Source organism: Natator depressus, chromosome 5 (genome assembly GCF_965152275.1).
Source record: "Natator depressus isolate rNatDep1 chromosome 5, rNatDep2.hap1, whole genome shotgun sequence".
Lineage (NCBI taxonomy): Eukaryota > Metazoa > Chordata > Testudines > Cheloniidae > Natator > Natator depressus.
In genome coordinates, this window is record NC_134238.1 from 74300215 (window position 1) to 74325225 (window position 25011).

General features: G+C 42.1%; 2 protein-coding genes and 1 long non-coding RNA gene across 13 annotated transcripts in view; 2 read left to right on the forward strand and 1 right to left on the reverse strand.

The window, feature by feature from the left end:
* Positions 1 to 8684, forward strand: part of DMXL1 (Dmx like 1) — a 136903-nt gene extending 128219 nt beyond the window's left edge. For both annotated transcript variants that reach the window (XM_074953007.1, XM_074953006.1), the window contains 2 exons: positions 5395 to 5612; positions 5995 to 8684. In XM_074953007.1, coding sequence (XP_074809108.1) covers positions 5395 to 5612; positions 5995 to 6219 — 443 coding nt within the window. In that variant the 3' untranslated portion in view covers positions 6220 to 8684. The remainder of the gene's footprint in view (positions 1 to 5394; positions 5613 to 5994) is intronic.
* Positions 1318 to 20325, reverse strand: LOC141987567 (uncharacterized). 10 transcript variants are annotated; one of them, XR_012639571.1, is made up of 9 exons: positions 19960 to 20020; positions 19748 to 19809; positions 19452 to 19614; positions 13984 to 14082; positions 6012 to 6130; positions 5483 to 5592; positions 4074 to 4204; positions 3736 to 3818; positions 1318 to 1668 (listed from the first exon to the last, which is right to left on the reverse strand). It is a non-coding gene; the product is annotated as an uncharacterized LOC141987567 (long non-coding RNA). The 10 variants fall into 10 exon arrangements; XR_012639570.1 differs by lacking the exons at positions 19452 to 19614; positions 19748 to 19809; positions 19960 to 20020 and adding exons at positions 16069 to 16296; positions 16576 to 17332; XR_012639572.1 differs by lacking the exons at positions 19452 to 19614; positions 19748 to 19809; positions 19960 to 20020 and adding an exon at positions 20284 to 20325.
* A 30-nt stretch (positions 20326 to 20355) lies between these two features.
* Positions 20356 to 25011, forward strand: part of TNFAIP8 (TNF alpha induced protein 8) — a 103888-nt gene continuing 99232 nt past the window's right edge. The window contains exon 1 of the mRNA XM_074953012.1: positions 20356 to 20510. Within this exon, the coding sequence (XP_074809113.1) occupies position 20510 (1 nt within the window). The 5' untranslated portion in view covers positions 20356 to 20509. The remainder of the gene's footprint in view (positions 20511 to 25011) is intronic.

The window sequence follows — 25011 nt, forward strand, 5'->3', positions numbered from 1 at the left end:
TCGCTTCCCTTATCAATTTTCTACAATTCCAAGCTTCTGATTTATATTAATTACTATCAACTTTTTACCATTTGTTATACATGTATTTTTATAGCTGCCTTCACGTCCCCTCTGTACCAGACTGGCTATTTAATCAGCACAGCCTTTTTCCTTAATTATGGGATTGTTGCTTTTGGGACATCTAGTAAGGTGTTTTTAAATTAATCCCAATTATGGTTCAAATTTTTCTGTTTTAAATTCTTCCTCCCAGCTATTTGGCTCATAATTGTTTCAGCTTTGTGAAATTCTGCATCAAGTGTATATGTATATATTACTGGCCTGGATTATTAAAGCAGCAAGCATATATATCATTGGTCTGAACTTGATTCTGTTTGCACATTATAAATATGATCACACATGCCATGATCACTTGTACCTTAGCTACCACTAATTTTAATTCTGTGATCAATTTCTCTTAAACTGTTAGGACAAGATCTAATAAAGAATTCACCCTGTGTTGATTGTAATATTTTTTGAAGTAGGAAGGTGTCATCTATGATGTTTAGACATTCCAAGGATGTTTTAGTACTGGCAGCGTGAGACCTCCAGCATGTGTCACTCAGATTGAAGTCTTCTGTGATCACGCATTTTTCCCCATATCTAATTCATTTATTTCCTATATGGATAAGGTGTGTAAGGAGGCAGTCATCTTGTTCCCTAGTGTGATTTGGTGGTCTGTGGCAGACACTAATACCCCACCTTGTATGTTTTCTGTTAGGACATTGATCTGTTAGCATTCAAGATAATTTTCGTCTGAGTTATCAGTGACTTAAACAGGTAATGACATTTTTGACAGAGTGCCACTCCCACTTCCCTTTTGCCCACTCAGTCCCTCTTAAATAGGTTATAACTGTTCTCTTTAACACTCCAATAGTGCAAATCGGCCACCAGGTTTCAGTAATAGCAACTAGATGAAATTTGTGCTCGTAAATGAGCAATTCTAATTCCTTTTGTTTGTCTTACCCAGGCTGCGAGCATTGGTGTATAGGCAATTCAGGAACTCCTCTTCATGTCCTTTTCTTCCTTGATTAGCTTTGTTCTCAACTCAGTTTTGCTGAATGCTTGTATCTTCCCTCTCTTTATCCTCTCCTTTTGCTATTAGTTTAATGTTTCTTAACTACGCTAGCCAGCTTCTCCCTGAGGAGATTGAGCCCTTCTGTTGAGATAGAGGCCATCAAAACTATACAGTCCCAATATGAACAGTGAGCAAATGTGCTGAGTAAGGTGGTGCCCATTAACATAGCTACTTCTCAAACTGGAACTCTAAAGATCACACTTGCCATATTTTTTTTAAATATGTGCTGCATCTTTATTTTCATACACTGTCCAATCCTATACCGTTTAAACTGTACTTCAGCTGAAGTGGCACTTAGCACAGCATGAGTTCCACTTCAAGTGATGGTCCCGATATGCATTCTGCTGTGTATGCACATGCCCTCCATATGCCTGAGACTAGAAGAGTGTTGCTAGCAGTGTCCATTTGTCCATGCCTGTGACCTTCTCCTTCTTGTGCACTGAACTAAGGGCATAAGGGGCAGTGCAGGCCTTCTCCAGTTCCTTTCTGCCTCCTCATGATCAGAGAGAACCATTCAGTGTCCATAGCATTTTCTATGGTCCTTAACATGTTACCTGTAAATAATGGTAAACAGTCTTTTTTTTGCTTTCTAAATAGTTCTTTGTTAGGATAGTTTTAGGGATGGGTGGAAGTCTCCCTGTATCGCCCCTATACAGGGTGACTATTGTGCCCAAGAGCCTGAGATTCAAGAAAGATGTCTCCTGCCCCCAGGCTTTCCCAGTCAATGATAACCACTTAAAGTGCCTCAATTGCCTTGTGCAAACTCATGTCCCCTTGAAGGGCAGCATTTGCTGATTCTTCTGCAGCAGAAATTGCCAAGGCCATGAGTATGCCTTCAAAGATTATTTATGGATTGCACAATGAGGCCCCAGGCTCAGCAGGCCCCCTTGTACAACAGGCAGAGGTACTGAGAAGCGCACTTCCAAGCACGGTGGCCTCTTCCTTGACACCATCAAAGCTGGATGAGACTCCATGACCTGCTGCAGGAGGATCAGAAGCTCAGAAGGGGCAAGGTACCAATCTCCTGGCTCCAAAGAGCAAGAGTGCTCTGAGATAGGCACCATCTGCAGGAGTGGGATCTACCATAATAGTGACAAAAAAGAATGCCCAAGCATCTCCTACACCAATAGTATTGTCGTGCTCTGATAAGGAATCATTAGCTTTCCCACAGAGTGCAAACTTCTCTAGCCTTGCAGGAGAACAGAGAACAAGTGTGCACAGGAGGGGGTTGGGGGGTGTCCCCTTTATTCTCCTCCCACTGGATAAGTCATTAATCACAGATGTCTCCTTGTTAAGGTGGGGCACCCATCTAGTTGAGTATACAGCACAAGGGATGTGGACTCCCAAGAGTCTCGGATCACATAAACCACCTAATAACGTGTGCAGTCTACTAAGCCTGCAAACTATTCCTATCACTCATAGAAATGCTACATATTCAAGTGATGTCAGACAACATGACAAGCATACATCAACAAACAAGGATGAATGAGCTCCATCTCTCTAGAAGATGTCAGTCTTTGGAACTGGTCAATGTTGACCACCAAATCACGCTGTAGGCAGTGCATCTTCCAGGGACACACAACACATTGGCAGACAGCTGCACCAGACACTTCCCCGAGGACTGCAAATGGAAGCAACATGATTCCATAGTGCAGAGCATATTTCAACAATGGGGGGGGAAGGGGGGAAAGGTGATTAGGTCTTGGGATCTGTTTGTGCATTATTTGTTCTCTTAAGACAAAATCTAATGTTCTGAGGGGCTTAAAGTCAGGGCTCCAGAGAGATGTACTACTTGTTTGTTGGTCAGGACAACTAACACATGCCTCTCAAACCAACCATTTTGCCTCAGGTTCTCAGGAAGATCAAGCAAGATGGATCAGTGGTCCTCCTGATTGCCCAGGCTATTCTGGTTCCCCAACATCCTTCAACGTCTGCATGCCATTCATCAGTATCCAATTCTCCCTTGACCTATTGCCTGACCTATTGACCCAGCATAGGGAGCAAGGTCAGGCACCCAAGTCAGGCTTTCCTCCACCTGACAGCCTGGCATTTGGGTGGGCACTGAACCTAAAAAGGACATGTTTGAAAGCAGTTCAGGCCATCCTTAACAATAGAACAAAGGACTCCACTAGAAAGTGCTACTTAGTTAAGTAGAAAAGGTTTTCTGTCTGGTGTCAGCATTGCCAGGTAACCCTGAGGATTCTGAGATCCATAACTTTAAAGAAAATATTCCAATAAGACTTCAGGTCTTTCCTTTAGCTTCCTCTGGGTACACTTAGCAGCTGTCAGTGCCAGTCATCCTCCAAATGATAACCACTCCTTTTTCACCCATCCTGGGATGACTATTTCCTGAAAGGCCTATTCCATCACAGGATCTCAACCTGATCCTCTCAGCATTAAGGCATCTGTTTGAACTCCTGGCCTTGTGCTCTTTGACCCACATGTCTGTGAAGATTGCTTTTCTGCTGGCCATCACCTCAGCGAGAAAAGGATGAGAGCTGGGAGCCCATATGGCTGATCCACCGTACAGTATTCCATAAACACAAAGTTTCTTTGACTTCACCCTCAATTTATTCCAAGAGTAATCTCAGATTTCTGTCTGAATCAAACAATTCAGTTACCTGTCATCTTTCCAAAGCTGTATGTTACCAGGGAGGACTGGAGACTTAATTCTCTAGTTGTCCATCAGGCTCTGGTGTTCTACCTACAAAAAGAACAAAATATTTCAGGAAATAGACTTTTTATATCCTTTGCTGACCTGATAAAAGGCTAAATATTCTGTTCGTCAAAGTGGATTTCAGGCTGCACTGCATTCTGTTGTGTTACAAATTAACAGACGCTCCCTTCCATAAGGTGTGAGAGAGCCTACTCAACTAGTGCCGAGGCTGCTTTAGTAGTCTCACTGTGATGTTCCTCTCACTGAAATTTGTAAAGCAGCAACATGGGCTTCCGTTCATACCTTTACAAGATGCTATGTCCTGGTGCAAGCTTTGGCAGCTGACTCATCTTTTGGCATAGTAATTCTCCGGTCATCGGTACCACAGAGGTCCTCACACCCTCCTCCTCTTCAATGAATATTGTTTCAGTCACCTACCGTGGAAAATACATATAGACCATCATTTGAAGAAAGAGAAGTTACTTTGTACAGTAACTGGAGTTGTTCAAGGTGTGTGTTCCTCATCTGTGTTTCGCTGTGATGCTCTCCTTCCCCTCTGCTTCTGATCCTTTAGTAATAGAAAAGGAACTGGAGAGGGTGGTCGGGTCCATGCCTCCCCTTTATGATTTTAGTTTGGAGCATGAGGAGGAGGGCACAGGCATGGGCCAAGTGAAGCTGCTAGCAAAAATGTTCCAGTATCCAGTACACAGAACACAACACATCCACAGTGGACTACATACAGGAACCACACGATCTCGAAGAATTCCAGTTAGTTACTGTACCAGATAAGGAATTTTTTTTTTGGTGGGGGGGTACATTTTCACTGGTCAGTTTCATTAATGCTATTCAGTGGTGGGCCGCAGCAGATCTGACAAGAATCATGTCAGTTTTCTTTCAGCAGCTGCCAGGGAATCTGGGGAGCATATTTTATTTCAGAAACAGCATGTTTTGGTGTTTCTGAAATGAAATTGTTCAGAATTTCCAGTCTGCTGGAAATTTTGGAAAACTTGGTTTCAGTCCATGAAACAGACGCTCAAGAGTTTTGGCCAGCTCTACTGATTACCGTCATCTTCCTTCTCCGACTGCAGTCCTGATAAGGTTCAAGCACCTCTTGTTTACCAATTTTGGTTACGAAAGAACAGGAACAACATTCAAGGAAACAAAGGCAGCAGATTTAAAATAATTAAAGGAAATATGTTTAACAGTGCACAAGTAGTCTGTAGAACTCATTGTCACAAGATATCATTGAGACTAAGTTTAACAGGATTGAAAGAAAGATTAGACATTTATATGGATATCATCTAGCATTACACTAGCAAGGATTAAAAAGTTTTTTGGGGAAAGAGGAAACCCTCATGCTTCAGGACGTAAGACAACCTATAACTAGAAGGGGTAAGAGAGAGGTTCCCTGTGGGCAGGTTATTTCTTAACTGTGTACTGCAGGGTTTCTTGTGCCTTTCTTAGAAGTATCTGTAACTGGCCGCTATCATAGATAGGAATTGCTATGCTGGATCAGATCACTACTCCATCTAATTCAGTAACCTGTTCCTGTTGTGTTAAACCATTAGTGCTGAAGAGGAGGCTAAAGCTAATGTTCTGTAACATCCTTTGTTTTGTATTTTAGCTTTTATCTGCCATGATAGTGGGGCAACTGTGCTAGCATATGCTCCAAAACATCAGCTTTTAATATCAGGAGGCAGAAAAGGCTTTACTTGTATACTTGATCTTCGCCAAAAGCAACAACGACAGCTATTCCAGAGTCATGATTCTCCAGTTAAAGCAATTGCTGTGGATCCTGCAGAAGAATACTTTGTTACAGGATCTGCAGAAGGCAATATAAAGGTAACTTTAATTTGGTGGGACAAGGCATTGCATAATTTTTTCATACTAAGTATTTGCAAAATTCTAATCCCTCTTTAAAAATACTCAACTAGAATTTTTCATTGCCAGGGAAATGGATCATTCAGTAGGTTTTAACTTTTGCACTTCCTGACTTCAGTGTTTAACTGTGCAACCTTGATGTTACCTTAATGGCATTTTTATAGTTAAATATTTATCAGAATATTAGTGATTGAAAATGAAGACCAAGTATGAATGTGCCGTTACTGTCAAAAAGGGTGAAAAACATCTGATCAAGCTAGGTGGTCTGAGTTTTCATTAATGATTTTCAGTGAGTTGAGAAAGCATAAACATTACTGATTATTTGTTTTTTAATAATTTTCAGGTATGGAGTTTATCTACCTTTAATCTTCTTCACACTTTCATCAATGAGCATGCTCGACAGTCAATCTTCAGAAACATTGGGACAGGGGTCATGCAGATTGAGACAGGACCAGCAAATCACATATTCTCCTGTGGAGCTGATGGAACAGTAAAAATGAGAATCCTGCCTGATCAATTTAGCCCAGTAAATGAAGTGTTGAAAAATGAAGTGAAATTTATGCTCTGATATTTGTCAATACTGCGTGTAATTTTTCTGATATTTTTCATGGAAATGCCAACAAATGTCATGTACCAATGATATTTTTACAATTGGTGCCACAAAGATTTTTGCTTTCCTGTGTTCATATTTATTTCCTGGAGCTTAAGTCCGTGATGCCTTAAAGATTAACAAAGTCCTTCAGATCTGGATTATATTGCCTAATGTAGGAATCATAGATGACTCTGTAAAATATATATTATATATATTTATAATGTATGTGCGCACACAATATGTTGCTGAAATGTTTTTTTTTTTTCCCCCTTTTGTGGTAACCTCTCTGTTCAGAGCTTTTCTCACAATGAACACTTAGCCTTCTCCCAGGCCAGGTCCAGATGGAAACCTTATAGCACGATACCCCTTTACTCTGACAACTGTCTCCCTACAAACTTTTACTCTTTGGCAGCCATGAATAAGTATTTGCCCGTCTAGAAAATAAGCAAACCTCCGCCTCTGAAGCAGATGCTTATGCCATAGAAGGAACTGGCCCATGGGACGCTGAGATGATGATCTACCATCACCCTCCCATTTGTGGAATCCAAGCTGGTTACCTCCGCAACTCACCTGAGCCCTTTTTCTCTCACCAAGGTATAAGAAACTGAAGGATATTCCATAACTTGGGTTTTCTATGCTATAGCTTGAAACACTGTCAGCAGAATGGCAGTCTTACCTTTAAAAAAGCCTATATTTTTAACCCTGAACTCCCCCTTTTCAAAATATGCAAATACATGGATATCTTCCTAATAAAACTGTATAAAGATTACATGTGTGAAGCTTTAATCTTGACTAGACAAACTACAGACAGGTGTGTATAGGATAAGAAATTAGAATTTATCTTTAGATAAAGGGTATTTATTTAAGTAACTGTAAAGAGAGGAAGCAACTTAAATATTTTACATTTTTCCAGTGAGACTTTTGTATTTAGCCAAAAGATGCTGAATTTGTTTCCAGTACTTGTCTATCTTTCTAAGCACCTTTAAAAAGAAAAAAGCAAATAAAAATACAAGAGCGAAGTACTTGACCTTAGTTGTATAAAATATACTGTAGATTTACAAATTATATTAAAAAAATCAAAGAAATGTATTGAAGATATTGGGGATTTTTCTTTTTTGCCAAAATGTAAAATAGCATAACCTAAATATCTGACCAAAATATTAAAAATGCACAAAGCCTTTGAATCTTTTTTAACAAGCTAACACTGTTTCTGAAATCATTTTTCTGTTACTTTTCCTGACCTATTCCAAAAATGTAGAAATTTATAATTTGACTAGATACGAAGCTGATTAGTTACTCAAATGAAAATGGTATATTATTTTGTTAAGATACATTGTAAAATACAGCAACAAAGCAAGGAACAATATTTCATGTAAAATAAACTTGTCCGATTGAGGGGATAAACAAAGCATAGAAATGAAGGGCTTGTAAAATAAACTTTGTAATATTCTCAGGATACTTTTAAGAGTAGAATTGTCTAAAAATTTTGTAAATTGTATTATAGTTTTAAATGTATGTTTAGCAAATTGCCATGTAAACACTAAGATGGTTTTTATGCACATAACCTGAATTTACAAATTGTGCAATACAGCAAATTATTATTTTTTTTGCGCTATGGAGAAACCTGTGACAGGATTTCAAAATTGTTACAGCTGTTTAATATAGGGAAGAATAATTAAAGTTTCACTAACATTTTGTTCATGTCTTGAGACTACGATTAAAGTACAGTGACAGAACGGAAGTGGCTGGCTTAAAATGGCACCGTCTTACTCAATAGATCTGTGTGCATTATTATATCTGCTTAGTGACCAATATATTGGTAATACTTATTCCTGTTAGAATCACAAAGCTCACATAGCTATCAGTGGCTCATGCATTAACACAATTAAAACCCTGATCTTGTAAATGCTTAGGCATGGAAATAATTTTACATCCCCACTGAATTAACTGAGATTATTCAACTGTGCATAATTAAGTATTTTCACCATTTGGGCCTAAATTTCATTTGCAGAATTTGTTAATTGCAAACCAGAATAATGTAATTTAACTTTTCAGATTCCCAGCTCAGTTAAGTGCATTGGCAATTTGGGAAAGCCATCCTTTCACTTGTAAACTGAGCAGATTTGATATAGAAGTCATTCAGATGTTGAACTTCACTGTCACTTTAGTCATCTTTCTGAGCAGAACTGCACTTTTTTCCTTCAGTTTACTTGGCAAACCTATGTGCTTATACCAGAAAAGCAATGTCTGGGAACAAATGAGTATTTTCAGTGAAGTTTATAATTATCGTAAGCTAATAAACATTAAATTATGTAAAAACATGATGTATTTACTAGATGCATAATCTTTAAAATAAATGACCATGCAGAGACTCAAACTTTTAGAATGCCATTGTTGCAACTACTTTTTATAGATCATACATTTCATGATATCTTAAAATTTCAATAAGTAATTTGTGTGTTGGTAACAAAGTGAGTTGTCTTTTGGTGTTTTTGTGCCTTTTAAAAAGGAACACTGTCCACTTAAAATCTAGTCAATATGAAAAATTGAGTTAAAAGCAGTTTCGGTTACTACTTCTGGTCTTGACACACACACACGCTAATTTTTGTGCTTTTACAATCACTTTTTTCAATTTTTCTCTTGTGGCTTTGTAAGGAACCTAATCAACAGGAAACTAACTACAGTTAGATAATTGTACACAAAGCGGTGTCACATGCACAAATGAAGCAAAAAAAGTCATGTTTCATTATTTACAGTTAATATAGGTGTGGTTTTAAAGTCAGTCAATTTTAAGTCAGAAGCGTAGGATCAATTTTTTAAATTTAGGTTGTGAATTGCAGTACTTAATGGGATCACATCCTTGTGTTGCTACCCAATCCAGTTCTGTTTCATGATCCGAACTAGTTTTGCACTATTGCCTTTCTAATTGATTTGGAAGCCAAAACCCTCTTGATTATCTACTCACATTGTGAGATAGGGTCACATGTAAAATAGAAAACCATGAGGAGCTACCTGAAGCTGTATACCTGTAGAGCAAAAGATGCTGTCTGAAGGATATTTGTATTTATTATACATTAATGTGGCATTTGAGAGATTTTCTTGTTCTACATTTTAGGAAGCTCAGCTGCTAATCATAGGAAATGAATACTTAAAACAATATTCAGCAAATATTGGGGTGCCCTTGAATTTGAAATGTAATGTACCACCATCTTATTTTAAGTGTAAAGGAAACTGCAAATTACACTGTACCTGTCAATCCTTATAAAAAGAGGGTGACAGTGTTCAAAGGGCAGAGAATCATAGCTGGAGCGTGGTCAAAGGGTAGGAGACTAAGTATTTTATTTTTACTAGAAATAGCCAGGTCACTTCTAAATCTCAGATTCAGCACATTGAACAAATAACTTTCTAAAAAATAAAAAAACATGTAATTTTCTTCCTCCCTTTCTTCTTCGTGCCCTAAAATTCATTTTTGTTTGTAACTTGATACTGCTTTTCTTTTGCTCATATTAACTAAAGAAACTTCAGTTTTTTTAATATATTTTTCTTTTTCCTTGTACATTGCCACCATGCATCTCACCTATCCTTATTCTGTATATCTACCTTTTTTCTCTCCCACCTTTTCAGACTCTTTGTCTGTTACTGCACTGATTTCTTTCTACTATCCATTCTCCTCCTCCCCAACAATCATGCCTTTCAACCTGCCAAGGTCCAAATGTAGAACATCAGAAGATGCCCAAAATGACATAACATTGATGCAAGAGACTTCAACTCATGCGAGATTCATTCCTGTTGTGTAAATAACTATATAATCTTTAATTCTGAGGTAATTACCCAATAAATGGAGACACCAAGTTTCTAGGCAGTATAGGTAACTTTACAGCAGTGATTCTCAAACATTTGTACTGGTGACCCCTTTCACATAGCAAGCCTCTGAGTGCAACCCCTCCCCCCCAAAAAAATTAAAAACACTTGATATATTTACCACCAGTATAAATGCTGGTGGCAAAACAGTGTTTGGGGTGGAGGCTGACAGCTTGCAACCCCTGCATTTGTGAATTCCTGCTTTACAGTGCCTTCCCTCCAAAATTAAGTACAGTTGAGGTATGCTCAACCTCTCAGCCATAGATTCCATTTCTATAAAACTAATCTAGTTCACAAAGATTTTAATATGTAGAACAGTTTGAGAACCATGACAGAAAGACAATATAGACGCACAGAATAAATTGTCGCTCCTATTCCACGTGTGGGGGCAAGCAAGGATTTCCAAAAACACATTCTCAACTTTGTTACCCTTTCTTCCACTCCCTGCTGATTATCTGCTAGCATATGAATAAAAAAATTTCCACTTAATTCTGCTGTGAAATCTAACATGTCATACCAATGTTACCTCTGGCTCACTGGACCAGCAGGGAGAAAAGACATGAGGCACCCTCTCTGCACAATGCTGACATGAGGTGGAGGAACATGTGTGTGGGAGTGGGGGGTAGGGTAGGCCAGAGGACAAATCAAAGGCCCAGCGAGAACAGCCCCTGGAAGTTGGGAGGTTGAAAGGGAGCACGGGAACAAAGAAAGAAAGAAAGAAAAGGAAAAACAAGAAACTAGAGCACAGGTGGGCAAACTATGGCCTGCAGGCCAGATCCTGCCTGGCTCCTGAACTCCGGGCCAGGCAGGCTAGCCCCCGGCCCCTCCCCCGCAGCCTCAGCTCGCTGCACTGCCAGCACTCTGGCCCACTGCTCCTGCTGGGCAGCATGGCTGTGAGCTCCTGCTGCTCTGAGCAGCATGGTAATGGTGCAAGGAGGTTAGATAAGGGGCAGGAAGTCCCAGGGGACGGGGGGGGGTTGAATGGGTCAGGGGTTCTGGGGAGGGCAGTCAGAGGGCAGGGGTGTGGATAGGGGGTGGGGTCCCGGTGGGCAGTTAGATGGGGAGGTTGGGGAGCAGGGGGAGGTTGGATGGGGGAAGAGAGGTCAAGGGATGGGGTGGTTGGATAGGCATTGGAGTCCCAGGGGGCTTGTCAGGACAGGGGGGGTTGGATAGGGGGTGTGGTCCTGGGGGGCAGTTAGGGGTGAGAGTCCCAGGAGGGGGCAGTCAGAGGACAAGGAGCAGGGAAGGTTGGGAGTTCTGAGGGGGGCGGGAAGACGGAGGGGGTGGATAGGGGGCAGGAGCCAGGCGGTTTGGGGAGGCACAGCCTTCCCCCTACCTGGCCCTCCATACAGTTTGGAAACCCCGATGCGGCAAACCCTGAACTAGAGTATGCTACGTTCAAAGAAGCCTCAAAGGATCAGCACTGCCAGAGGCACCAAGGTAAGAGGTTTCCCTGACCAGGAATCATACCTAAGTTGTGTTGTGGACAGCAACAAATCCAAATCACTAACCCTGTCACTGTGGCTGATTGGGGTTAATAAAACGCTATGATTGCTTATGAACTTATCTCCATCTGTGCAGATGGCTAGTAGATTCAGGCTTCCATGGGGCAATGCTAGTGAGTCCTCTGTAGGTTTCCTGGGCTTCTTGGTGCTTGGGAGAAATTCAGAGTTCCACTGCAATTCAAACAGGGCTCCTGGCACTGTGCACTGACAAGCTTGCCTGGCTTCTGATCAGTTGAAGCAGAGCCACACACACAGTTCTGAGCCAGTCAGGAGGCAGAGTGCCCTGATCTGGGGTTTTAGGCCAGTGGAGATAAAATCAGACATATCTGTTTCCTCCCCCTGCCCCAATAGGGACAGTGGGTTGTTTTTTTTTTTTTTAAATAAGTGCAGCTAGTTGTGTGGAAGAGCATTCCTGCTGTTGCTTTCTGGCTGACCTAGATGCTCTTTTCTTGGCTTCTGACCAGTGGATGGGAAAATTTGCTCTAGCCTCATGGTCTACCACTTACCCTCTATTAAGGCTCTCCCCTACCTTCAGGTGGCAACTATTAAGCCACCCACGTTGCAACAGAACATGGGTTCTGCAGCAGAAAATGGGATGAAAATGGCCTTGCCAATGCATGACTTGCGCAACAAATCCATTATCATTAGCCTCCTGGAAAACCTTAAACTGCAGTTTTGAGAGTACTTCCATGAAAAGGATCAGAAAACAGAGGCATGGATTAGAAATCCCTTTAATGCAGAAATGACTTTAAGTGCTGTTATGTCACTTACAGTGACAAACATTAATGGACCTTTCCTGTGATGAGACATAGATGCTGAGATTTTCTGGGCAATCTATTGCTAAATTCTGGATTTCTGTGCAAGGAGACTAACCACACCTGTCATCTATACCTTTGAAAGCACTCATGCCATTTCATCCACCTACGTGTGTAAAGCTGGCTTTTCAGCACTGACTTGACTGAAAAACAAATACAGGTTCCATCTCACTGTTGAAGATGACCTCCATCTTTACCTCAGCCACACAGAGCCCTGCTTCAAGGATCTCTGTTCATCAATACAAGCTCACCCCTCCCATTACGTACATATTTATTTTTATTTTTTACTGTTGGACAGAAAGATTGTCTTGCTATTATATTGTGAATTAAAATATTTCATGGCTACTTTTTGTAGATACAGCCTTGTAATGCATTTTTTATTTAAAATACTAACTATTCTGAGTAACACAGGGCACTGGGGTCATAATTTTTCTTGTCAGAATGGGGATGCAGTGCAATAAAATTTGAGAACCGCTGGCCTAGACTACCAGGGAGAAACCATGGGCTTCGCTACAGCAGCTGCTCATACGCCTGGGCCCCCATTAAGCAAAATGCAGTAGGGGAAAGTCTGCACTCCAGCAACCATGGGGGAGGGAGCGACAACACGTGGAAGGACCATAACAAAAGACTCGCTATGCCATCTCTGGGGATCAAACTCAGGACCTTCAAATTATGAAACTGACTGCCAACTGCGCTAAGGAGGCTCTACTGAAAGGCACTAGGTACTGCTATCTTGAGGGCCACTGGCACCTGACACACAGCACAATTCAGCTACAGGGTGAAACACAAGGACAACTTGTGGCATTGCTGTCCTGTATGCAGACACAACCCCCGGCTACCCTGCAGTTGGCCACTCCCCACTATCCTTGCTGCACATAACCAACCCTACCATCCCTGAGGAAGAGGGACAATGGGAAAGCCTTCCATGACTGAGAATCGAACCCAGTCCATGGCAATGAGAGCACCAAATTCTGACCAGTGATAAGAGGCAAGAAACTCCCATCTGCACAATGCTGACACAAGCTGGAGTACCATATAAGTGAGATGGCAAGACAGGGACTGGCCACAGGATAGGTCAGGAGCCCATCAAGACCAGGCCCTGGAGGTTGGAGTCTGAAAGAGGGTGCATGGGATACGGAATAACGAAGAAGAAGAAAAAAAAAAAAGACCTGAAAGGGAAAAACAAGAGTTTGTGGAAGCTCCTTCACTGGAAGTTTTCTGTCTTGGATAGTTTAGACTCAACAAATGCTATATCTTTGAACGTGGTTAGACTAGATGTGATCCCGTCTAACCTCATAGTTCTATGATTCTACGATAAGACACTAGAACTTGCTGCATTCAAAACACCTGTCTGAGGATGAAAGCAGCCTCCAAAGATCAATCCTGGCAGAAGCACCAAAGCAGGGTCCTTGACCATGAATAGAGCCCATGGCCACCACACGCTCACCACCTGACCATCAGGGAAGAACCATGGGCTTTGCTTGTGCAACTACTCACATGTGAAGCAAAACGCTGTAGGGGAAAGTCTGAAGGAGAAAGGGCCATGGCGAAAGACTCACCTTGCCTTCTCTGAGCATAGAACTAAGAAGGTTCTGTCAGAAGGTGCCAGGCATTGCCACCTCGAGGTCACTGGTACCTGACAGCACAGTTCAGTTCAGCTGCAAAACAAAATAAAAACAGCTTGCAGGGTGGATTTGATTTAAATCAAATTGATTTAATTCATGATTTAAATCACTAGTTAGGAAGACTATTTAATCATGGATTTCTACATAAAAGTGCATTCTTGTTGGTTGTTATAACCTTAAATAAATATTCTTCACAATTCAGAGACAGATACAGGTTTCATTTTTAGAAGGTACACACTATACATTTTTAAAGTGATTTATTTTGAAAACTTTTCAGATTAGTTTTATAGCTATCTCAGAAAATGAATGGTTGTTTGGTTATTTCATTTACCAAAGGTAACTGAAGCAGATATTTATGAAGTCATTGGGAGGTGAACTCTCTCCAATTCAACAGTTAATCATTAATATTTGGAGGATTTTCTTGCCATGCTGTATTAGGAGGAGAACATCACCAGACACACATTTAAATTGTTTTAGTTAACTAAAACAACAACGTTATGTATTCTAGATTTTTTTCTTCAACAGCAAACATATAAAATTTTAACAAAACAAGCACATGAATTTTTGAATTTAGTTAATCATTCAAGTTTTTTAAAATCAGGTTTATTTTTGTTAAAATTGTTTTTAACTAGAAGTTAAATTTAAAAAAAAAAACACAAAAATTAAATAGACTATGTCAGCCAAGTCAACATGAGAAACTTAAAATATTGGCTTCCGCAGCTAACTCAGTCGTCTTCACCTTCATTTTCGTGTTTGTTCATAATCTGGAAAAGAAAAACAAGCTTTCCTGCTTTTTTCAGATCCCAAACGATTTCTCAATTTGGCATAATTAGTCCAAAGGAAGAAAATATTCTTTCTACACCGGCAGAAGCTACTGCTGTTAAAAGTGAGATTATCACTTCAACAGTCTCTGAATCCAAGTGCTTAAGTGACTTCCACCAGTTCACTGGTGTGACTTTCTTTAAAACATCATCAGCAAACATATTTCTTGAATGGTTCACCCTATTATAGTTGACATTATGGAGGGATGATTGCTGGATGTCCATATCATAACCAACTCCTCTTCTTCAGCAGTTAAGGCTTTGACCCTGGTACCGAGTATTGAGAATATTTGCAAGAAAATGACCTGGAGATAGTGCTTGTCCCATTCTTTTTTTAATGCTTGTAATTTACCTCTGTCATTGCATATTTCTCTTTTTAAGATCTCACTCAGTTCCTTCCAAATTTAAACAGCGTCGGCACTAAAACAGCTATTTCCCTGCATTTTGTTCAAGGCTACAGAAATAGGCTTCAGCATGTGTTCAACATTTCTCTTAAGCCCAATGTTGAGAACTTTAGCTGTGACAGTGACATCTATTTTTTCACGATTTTGTTCACAAACTGCCATCAGATTAGGACAGTTCTCGATATAGTGCTCAAAACAGTCCACTACTGAGTTCCATCGCACATCTTGTGGGAGAATTAGCATGGTTCCTCCCACTTTTTTCAGAGCAGCTGCTGCAAAGTGGTTGTTACGGAAGCACTGCAACCATATGTTATTAGCTTGGGACTCTCTTCACTCTCTTCTAAATAATTTCTTCTCATCTTGGATACATTTGCAGCATTGTCTGTGACCAAGCTGCGTACTAGACATTTGCATTTTTTTCCCAGTTTGTTATAGCATTTACTAATGCTTCTTGTAAGTATTCTGCTGTGTGTGCATTTCCTGATGTATCAGTTGTTTCTGTAAGGAAGACATTCCCTTCTTCTGTTGTCACACAAGCACATACAAGAGGATCATTGTGGACATTGCTCCACCCATCAAGACTCAGGTTAAAATTTTACCTCTAGACCTTTTGCACACTACTCAGTTTCTTTTTCATACACTTTATCCAGAAATTTGCCTGTGACATCTGCTCTGTTGGGTGAACTATATCCTGGTCTTCATGACTGAACCATGTTAATGAAGTGTGGATTCTCAATCATACAGAAAGGAGAGTTTGTTGCATAAACAAACCAGGCAATTTTTTCATCAATTACCTCTTTATGTAATCTGCTGGTTCTTATCACAAATTTATCTATGGTTGTTTCTGGATGATGGAGATTTTTTTTTATTCCTTTTTGTTACGGGTGTTATACTGAGGCTATGTGACATACGTGATGTGACTGAAACACTACCAGTGGCAGACAACTCTGAAACTATAGAAAATGATGGTGATCTTGAAGGTGGATAGTCTTCAGAATTCTGTATGTTGAGGAGGGATTCTCCTAAACAAAATAAGTCAATGCAGTTATTTATTATTACCATACTGCTCATTGAGTATTACTCATTGCATTCACTGACACTCAGTACTACTTTAAAGGTGAAATTGTGAAAAGAAGATCTGCCTATTTCAGCTATTTATTTTTTATCACAAGTGCATCTAAAATGATAGTACCATAGAGTAACAACTATATTTTTTGCTCAAACATGAGAATTCAAGAATAGTTCAGAAGGAAGACAGGCAATCCTTAGGAAAGAAGTATGAAATAAAAAAGTTTACCAACCTGAAGATCTTGCATGTTCAGACATGTTCCTCTCATCATCTTCAACACTGCTTCCTCCTGAGAAGGAACACTTCTCATGATGTTGCTTCATTTGGGCATCCAGGCCTTGCATTTCTTTGTTGCACTGTTTGTATTCTGTACGCATGCCTGTCTTACCCACAGGTAGAGGAACTTCATTAAAATATTCCCAAACTGGGTCTCGTTTAAAGCCTGCTGCCATTATAGGTTTTCCCTTCTAGTGAGAGAATGGTATGGTAGATCTCAAATCAATGAAGGCTACACTCAGAGAGACCTCAAGACTTCTGGAATATGCTGCTCAGACAGTTTCACTTTTGTTTCTGCTGCCTGTCCCTCCCTTCTCACATTTGTCTCCAGACTTCTCCTTGTCCAGATCTATTCCGCCCCCAACAATCTTCTATTCATTTAACTTTTTGAAACTTTGCACTTTTAGAGACTCTGTGTACATAAATTTGCAGAGGGAGAATAGGGTTGAGGTCTGTTATTTCTCACCTCTATATATTTATTTATTTAAAAACATTTTTGCTGTTAACAAACATGTTACCTCTGGCGACACAAATCCACAGTTTGAGAACTGCAAAACTAAGCATCTCTGATGGCATCTTCTAGACTGAGCACTGAATCCCAATGGGTAGATAGAAAGATTAACCTAAGTAATCTATACAGAAGCCCCTGGAACCCCAAAAGATTGGGTCCCTAATCCGTGAACTACTGGAACTCATTGACAATACTCTTAAACATTACATGAATATACTGTCTCATACTATAGAATTAGAATTTATAATCCCTATTCCATGATGAGATAGTTTTAATTAAGATGCATTTTAGCTCAAAGATATCTTTAGATAGGTTTTTTCCTCAAAAAATATTTTATCCAAAAAATCTGATTTAATTTTTAAAAATTATTGATTTTTATCCACCCTGACAGCTTGTAACATCAACTTCATATGGGCAGAAGCAGCTCACTTGGCACCCTGCAGCTGGCCACCTCCCCCCTATTCTTGCTGTACATACTCACCCTCACTACTCCTCAGGAAGGACAGCAAAAGGAAAACCTTACCCGACCCAGAATCGAACCTGGGCCATGGCAACGACACACCAAACCCTGACCACTTGACAACCAGGAAGAAGGAGTTAGAATTTTTCTCCAGACAATATTGATACAACGTGGAGGCATATGTAGGATGGGCAAAAGCAAAGCTTAAGAGCACACTGAGACCAGGCCCTAGAGAACGGAGTTGAAAAAGTGATGATGGGAAAAGAGGAATGAAGAAGAAAAACATGAGAGTTGAAAGGGAAAAACAAGTTACTGAAATCCACTACATTCAAAACACCAGGTCCATGAAGAAGCCAGACTTCAGGGATCAGCCCTGGTAAAGGCACCCAGGCAAGAGGTTTCCCTGATCAGGAATCAAAACTAAGCAGAGGCATTGAAAACACCAACCCCTGACCACTAAAGCCTCAGGGAGAAGCAAGAAACTCCCTCTCCCACAATGCTGCTAGGAGCTGGAAGAACATATATGTGGGATGGCAGGGTGGGAATGGACTAGAGGACAGGTCAAAGGCCCTTGAGACAGGCCCTGGAGCATGGAGTTTGAAAGGGAAATTATGTTTTTCACATGAACTCCTGCTTTGTTTTAGTTATTTCCTCTTCAAACAGGATATTTTAGTGTTTTAAAGAAGAGCACTATAGCTTCTTCTAATCTAAAGAAGTAATTCTTTAGTAACAGCACAACTTCTAAAATGAACTGCAGCCTGGCCATATTTCCACTAGTCCAGTTATTTATTTTAGAAATACAATCAACATTTAAAATAGTGTTTTAATACCTCAGGAGTTTTCATTTCAGTGATGCCAGTTAAATGGTTTAAGTTATGCATAGATATATCAGTATAATTTGGACAATGGATTCACTTATTATGTACTGAGGTGATTTCATATCTAATTCTAAAGGGAATTTCCCCTAGACTTACAACCAAATTACAAGGTTAACCTATAACTCATGACCTCAAGGATACCAAATATAGCTCCATGAACACCACACGCTAGAAAACACGCCTTGTATTTTCCCCTCAATTTAATTTATAAGGATAAATACAATTCATGTTCATCTTCAGAAATTTAATGTGTATTTACTCTGAACACCTTTAGAACCTGTTTCTCAAGTTAGTAGCTTTGCTTGTTAACCGACATTCTTTATAAACTCATATCCAGCTGACTCAGTTTCACCCCATATCTTTAGTAGGAAAATTGTTTTTGTTAAAGCTGTTCAAAATTAAAGGAATGGGAACCTATACAGCAGTCAGATCAATCAAACCTGACAGCTACGAGTGAGTGCATAGGTGGAGAGAACAAAAGAATTGTTTTTTTAAATAAATCTAAAAATATTTGTAAAATTTCAAAATCCCTGTTTGTTTTTGTAGTCACCTGATGCCGTATTCAGTGCCCTCCTCAGAGCTAATTTTTTGTTTTTGCTTGTGTAATTCTCTACTGAACGTGGAACAAATGGTGTGTAATGAACATGTGAATACAGTTCTTTTCAATGGTAGTATTACAACGATGTTTGAGGGAAACCAGAAGCCTCATAGAAACCTGGAGGAAAACTCTGGTCCCAGCTCAGCATAACTGCGCCACAAACCAGTGTCACCTGCTATTCTTTTAATATCCTATTTTCATACTGGTCCTGGGAGGGTCATTTGGAATTCTTGCAAGGACAGAAGAAGTGAAGAGATGAAGCACAGGACAGACTTCCACTGAATTGTAACTTTTAATAAATGTAATGACATTCACAAAATATAGACCACAGCTGTAAGGATGGACACTGGCTCTGCTGAGCACTATTACGGCTTTGCAAGCTCACTTGAGAGGGACTGTGGACGGTAAAGTACTGAGGATACTGGTGTAGGCATATCAGCTCTGAGGCAAGGAGAGCTAGCGGGGCAGCTAGCTGAAGGGTGAGAGTTTCCGAGGAAGCTCTTCCTTTCCACCTCGCTACAGTCCAGCACGCTCGCTCCTGCCTTTTGCTCAAAAACAAGGGAAAAATCAGATTCTTGGACAAAGTTAATGCCTCCCCCCCGTGCGCGACCTCGCGGGCCCCTCTCTTTCATTTCCCACCCAGCGTTCAGAGGTGTGTGGTCGTGCCTCCTACACGCTCACCTCCGCTCCCGGGCCTTCCCGGCAGAGGCCACAGCCCGCGGCAGGGTCAGAGCCGCGCAGCACTGCGGGGGAGAGAGAGAGAAGCGCTTTGGCGGCGCAGCGGGAAAGGCCGGACGATGGCAGCTCAGGAGGTCGCCCAGCCCCACCCCCACTGGCCTCCTTCGCCCGCTCCAGCCCCCCGGCCCCCCAACAGACGTTAACCCCTGCGGCACCTTGGCGGCGCGCGGGCGAGAACACGAACGAAACAAATCTCAACCCTCCCCTTTTGCAACGAGCTGCGGTCCGGTCCGGTCCGGTCCGCCCGGAACTGGCCCGCGTCCGCACCGGAGCCTCGGCGAGCCCCGACTTCCCCGGCCACCTCGGCTGTCCCGCCCGACGTCCCCGCTGGCTCCTGCGATGGGGCGCGGGCCCCGGGACCCGCACCGGCCACTGAAACTCGACGGGTCCTGAGACCGCCCTGCCGGGGCCGTTCTCCGCCCGCGCCGCAAAGCCTGGGCGGGGAAGCCCCGCCCCCGCACAGAAGCGCCCACCCTCACCTGGCTCGGCCGGCCGGACAGTGACACGGCCCCGCCCCATCGCCGCTCAGCCCGCCCCCGGGCCTCTGGCCCCGCCCATGTGCGTGGGGACCGGAGCGTTTCAGGGAGTTTCCCCCAGGTGGTGGCAGCCGCAGGCTCCTAGCCGGGACTCGAGTCGTCGCACGCGCTGCCCAGGGAGCTGCCTCCTCCGCGGGGTTCGGTGCTGCTGCGCCCTGTCCCCGCACACAGTAAGTGCCGCCGCCGCCGCGTGCGCGGGACCCCCGTGGACAGACGGACCGGCTCGCCCCGGACCAAGTCCCATCTGCCCTGGGGCTGGGCGGGGGCTATCGGCTGCTCCATTAACGCTGCCGGTGCTGGGAGGGGCTGTGCGGACAGGGCACTGGCTCCGCTCCAGCCCCCCTGTCTGGCCTGGGAGAGCCACTGTGCCCCTCTGCCCCTGCCTCCGCGGTGCCGTGGGGCTCGCAGTCTTGCCCCGCGGCTGGGCGTGTGCGGGATACGCGGCGAGCTGCCCCGGCAGCGCTGGCTCTGCGTGCAGTCAGAGCAGCCCGACTCGGCACACAGCCGCTCTCCGGGTGATTTCGCCTTTTCTGTCCTGCCTGGGTTGGCTCCTCTTCTCGTTTGTCTAAAATCTAGTGAGGAGCCTGGGGGCAGTTTATTGCACACGCTGTGCACAGTTCCCTCCCCAGGAAATTGAACTGCTTTAACTTGGTAGGCATCTGATCATTCGCAAATAAGAAAACATAGCAGTCAAGTCTGGCTCTTCTAGATCTTGCTTCACAAGAACCTATATAATCATGCGAGTCAGCCTGTTAAAGTCAACGGGCGACTCGTGCCCAAGTATCTTGTTGGATTGGGGCCCTGCAACCACTGGCTTCTTCTCCTTTGTCTGCGGGATCCTTTGGGACTTTGTCCCCCTCTATTTGTTTGCTCTTTCCATGGGCTAGACTGAGCCCTCTCTTCATCATGCTGGTTCCTGTACACCGAAATGACTGCCACTGGAATTAGCTCTGACTTTAGAATCATGCGAAGGGAGTAGTTAGGGTCTGAGGAAGAAACCCCCTTAAAGACCAAATATTGTAGTAACCAGCCAACTTGGCATAAAAATTATGCCCAGGGTGTAAGAACTAAACATTCATGTATGTTTCCCATGTTTGACCATAAATGTGCTTTGACTGAAAACAGTTTTTCAAACAAGTTGCCCCTCTAATTGCTAGCAACAGGTGGCAGAATATGTATGTAGAATGACTTAAAATTACTCACAGAAGAGCGGTGAAAAGAGAGCTAATTTCATGACCAGTCTGAGGTGGACTAACATTGGAGTTATCCATAAATCTCTGGGGAGCAATGATGGTTCAAAATAAATTGTTGACATTTTTTTAGCTGATTTCTAGTCTGACATGTTTATACCTAGAAACACTTGGCTGTTTTCTTAACTATAAAAATATTTCCTCACTGAGGCTCCAACATGAAGTAAATAAGCAGTGCTATTATTTGAGCTCTGAAAATTTTCACCTGTAGCAGCTTTGGTGGAATTAGAAAAATCTAGAGCAAAATACAATTACCAGTTGTGTTGTTCAGCATACACAAGTTGTGGGTATTTTAATTGTTTTAAAGCTATAAAATCTTGTTTACTGAAGCTTATAAAAAACTGTTTAAAGCTTATTTTAAATTTAATGGTTTTAGCTTGGGAAGATTTTTATTATGCCAGAATTGTCTCAGGATAAAATTTTAAATATTAGAAATAAATTTGCAATGACAACTAATTAAATTGCCTGCCTCTCCCCTCCCCTCCCCGCCAAGGAAAAAAAATCTTTTTTGTCTGTCAAAAGAACACTTAATACACCCATTAACATATGTAACTTGCTTTTTTTCCCACAGATTTTTCAGGCCAGAAGGGATCATTCTGACTAGGTTGACCTCTTCCATAACACATCCCCTCTCTGCCCCCCCGCCCCAAAAAAACAAACAAACAACCTATTCCAGCCCATAACTTCTCCTTGAGTTATCATGTATCTCTTTGAAAGTAACACTACCTGGGAGATGAGGTAGAAATAGCTATTTGTAAAATATATAGTGTATGATTGATTTACTATGAGTTAAGGAGAGCACTTTGGAATTCAGTCTAAGGAGCTTTTTCTATTTGGAAACTTAGACCTTTATCTAGACAGTTGTTAAAGACATTTGCATGATCAGATTTTTCACTGTGAAAGTTTACATAAATTCCAACAGCCTATGTGTATATGATGGAAATTATATACAAGAATACAAATAGTGCTGTTTTTTTTTTTTTTTTTTTTTTTTTTACAACAACCCTAAGTGGTATTTCAGTCTGTATAATAGTTTTGCTTTACCTAATGTTGCATGCACATTCTGAAATACTATACTTAACAGCTTACAGAAACTGCATACAAATTGTTTGCTCAGTTTTTTTCGCTGAGCAATCTGGTATATAGAAAGAAAAATGTCCATTAGCTGGCTGTTGTGTTCATTGGTTGGATTAACTGTTCAAGAATCATTTATCTATTGTCAGCTTTAAATAGGAAATTCCCTTTGAAAGACCGTCAAAAGCATAGTGGAGTGCTTACAACTGTTTGAAGGGGGGACTAGTTTTTTAGCCTCTAGAGATCTAGATGGAAATCCTGTTTAGGTTTTATGTGAAAAGAACTTTTGTGGTCTCAGTATAATCCCTTGTGGACATCACCAAAAGAGCACAACTGACAGTCTCTGTTTATGAGGCCCAGGGCACTAGTAGCAAGGGTGTTGCAGGTCAGGTTGAAGTGCATTAAATCCATGTTGGAAAACTTTCACTAAGCCTACATGTTTTATGCCTGGTTCTGTCCCCTGCTGCTCTTCCCTTACTCTCACAAGCATTAAATCCACCAACATTTTAAAAAATAAAACATTTTTATATTTATCATTGTTCATAGTTTTAACTTTTTTATATTATGTATTCTCGTGAAGAACTTTAATTGTTTGTGGTTTAAGTTTCATGTTGATATATTTAACTCTTCCAGTAATTAAGGAAGGGCTCATTCAATCATATGATGCTAGAGAGAGAATATAGTTTTGAGTCACTATGGTTTCAAGTCAGGTGGGACACAGTCTGTTCCTCAGAGCACTGCCTGGAGTATCTTGTTGCCATGTGTTATGAAAAAAGACACTACCAAATATTGCAGATTTCAAAATTTAACTGTTCATCTTTTAAACAAACAAGCTAACACAACATAATGCATGTTACATGTACTGAGTACTTTTTTGTGTTTAATACAATGTTTGAAAGTTGTATTGAAGATGAGAAAAACATTCTTGAGATTAACGGGTCAAATGTGTTCATGCATGCTTAGTTGCAACTCTCCTGTGGAGCCTCCTTCCTCTGTCAAAGTAAGAGGACCTAAAGGGGAGTTGGAGGATAAGATCCAAAGAAGCCAGCAAAAGGTATTGGCTGGAAGTGGGGGGGAATGAGAATTTGTATTTGGAGGAGGGGATTTGGGAGGTGTGTGAGGATGAATAAATTGTCATGCTGGAGCTTTTCTTTTTTTTCAACTCTGAAAGTCAAATTTCATGTGAAACTCTGTTCTAATAAAACTTATCATAGAGATCTAAGCAGAAGCACATATTGCTCAGATTTCAAACAGAAGCCACCTACTGTTTGCACAGATGACAGAAGGCTACACATTCCCCTTTTGTAGTTGACATCAGCTGACTAAACTTGAGCTATAGTGAACATAGTAAGTAAATGTGTCAGTTTAGGGGAAAGTTCTTCTTAAATTTGTACTGCTACACAGTGGGAAATTGTTCTTATTTCAAATGACCAATGCTTAGAACTGTTAACTTTGTCTAACATGTTATGTGCCAATCTGAGTGCAATAAAATGCCTGAGACTCTGTAGTGAAAATATTCTGGGCCAGCAAAACAATACGCCGTACATACCAGAAATACTGAGTAACATATCAGGTGGTTTTTAGACCAGTGGTTTTCAAACTTTTTTTCTGGGGACCCAGTTGAAGAAAATTGTTGATGCCCATGACCTAACAGAGCTGGGGATGAAGGTTTTGGAGTGTGGGAGGAGCTCAGGGCTGGGGCAGAGGGTTGGGGTGCAGAGGTAAGGGCTGCCAGGTGGATCTGGGAATGAGGAGTTCAGAGTGTGGGGGGGCTCTGGGCTGGGGTAGAATATCAAGGTTGGAAGGGACCTCAGGGTGTCATCTAGTCCAACCCCCTGCTCAAAGCAGGACCAATCCCCAGTTTTTGCCCCAGATCCCTAAATGGCCCCCTCAAGGACTGAACCCACAACCCTGGGTTTAGCAGGCCAATGTGGTAGGGGGTCAAGGTGCTGGGCTGGGGGTGCAGGCTCTGGGGTGGGGCTGAGGATGAGGGGTTTGGGGTACAGCAGGGGCTCCAGGTTTGGTGGGGGGCTCAAGGCTGGGGCAGGGAGTTGGGGTGCAGGAGGGGGTCTGGGCTGGGGGTGCAGGGATGAAGGGTTTGGAGTGCAAGAAGGGGTTCCAGGTTGGGGGGGGGGGCTCTGGGGCCGGGGGTTGGGGTGCAGGAGGGAGTCTGGGCAGGGGGTGCAGGCTCTGGGCTGGGGCCGCGGATGAGGGATTTGGGGTGCAGGAAGGGGTTCCACATTTGGGGGGATGCTCAGGGCTGGGGCATGGGGTTGGGGTGTGGACTTGCTTCCAGCGGCTCCTGGTCAGCAGCACAGACAGGGTGCAGAGGCAGGCTCCCTGCCTG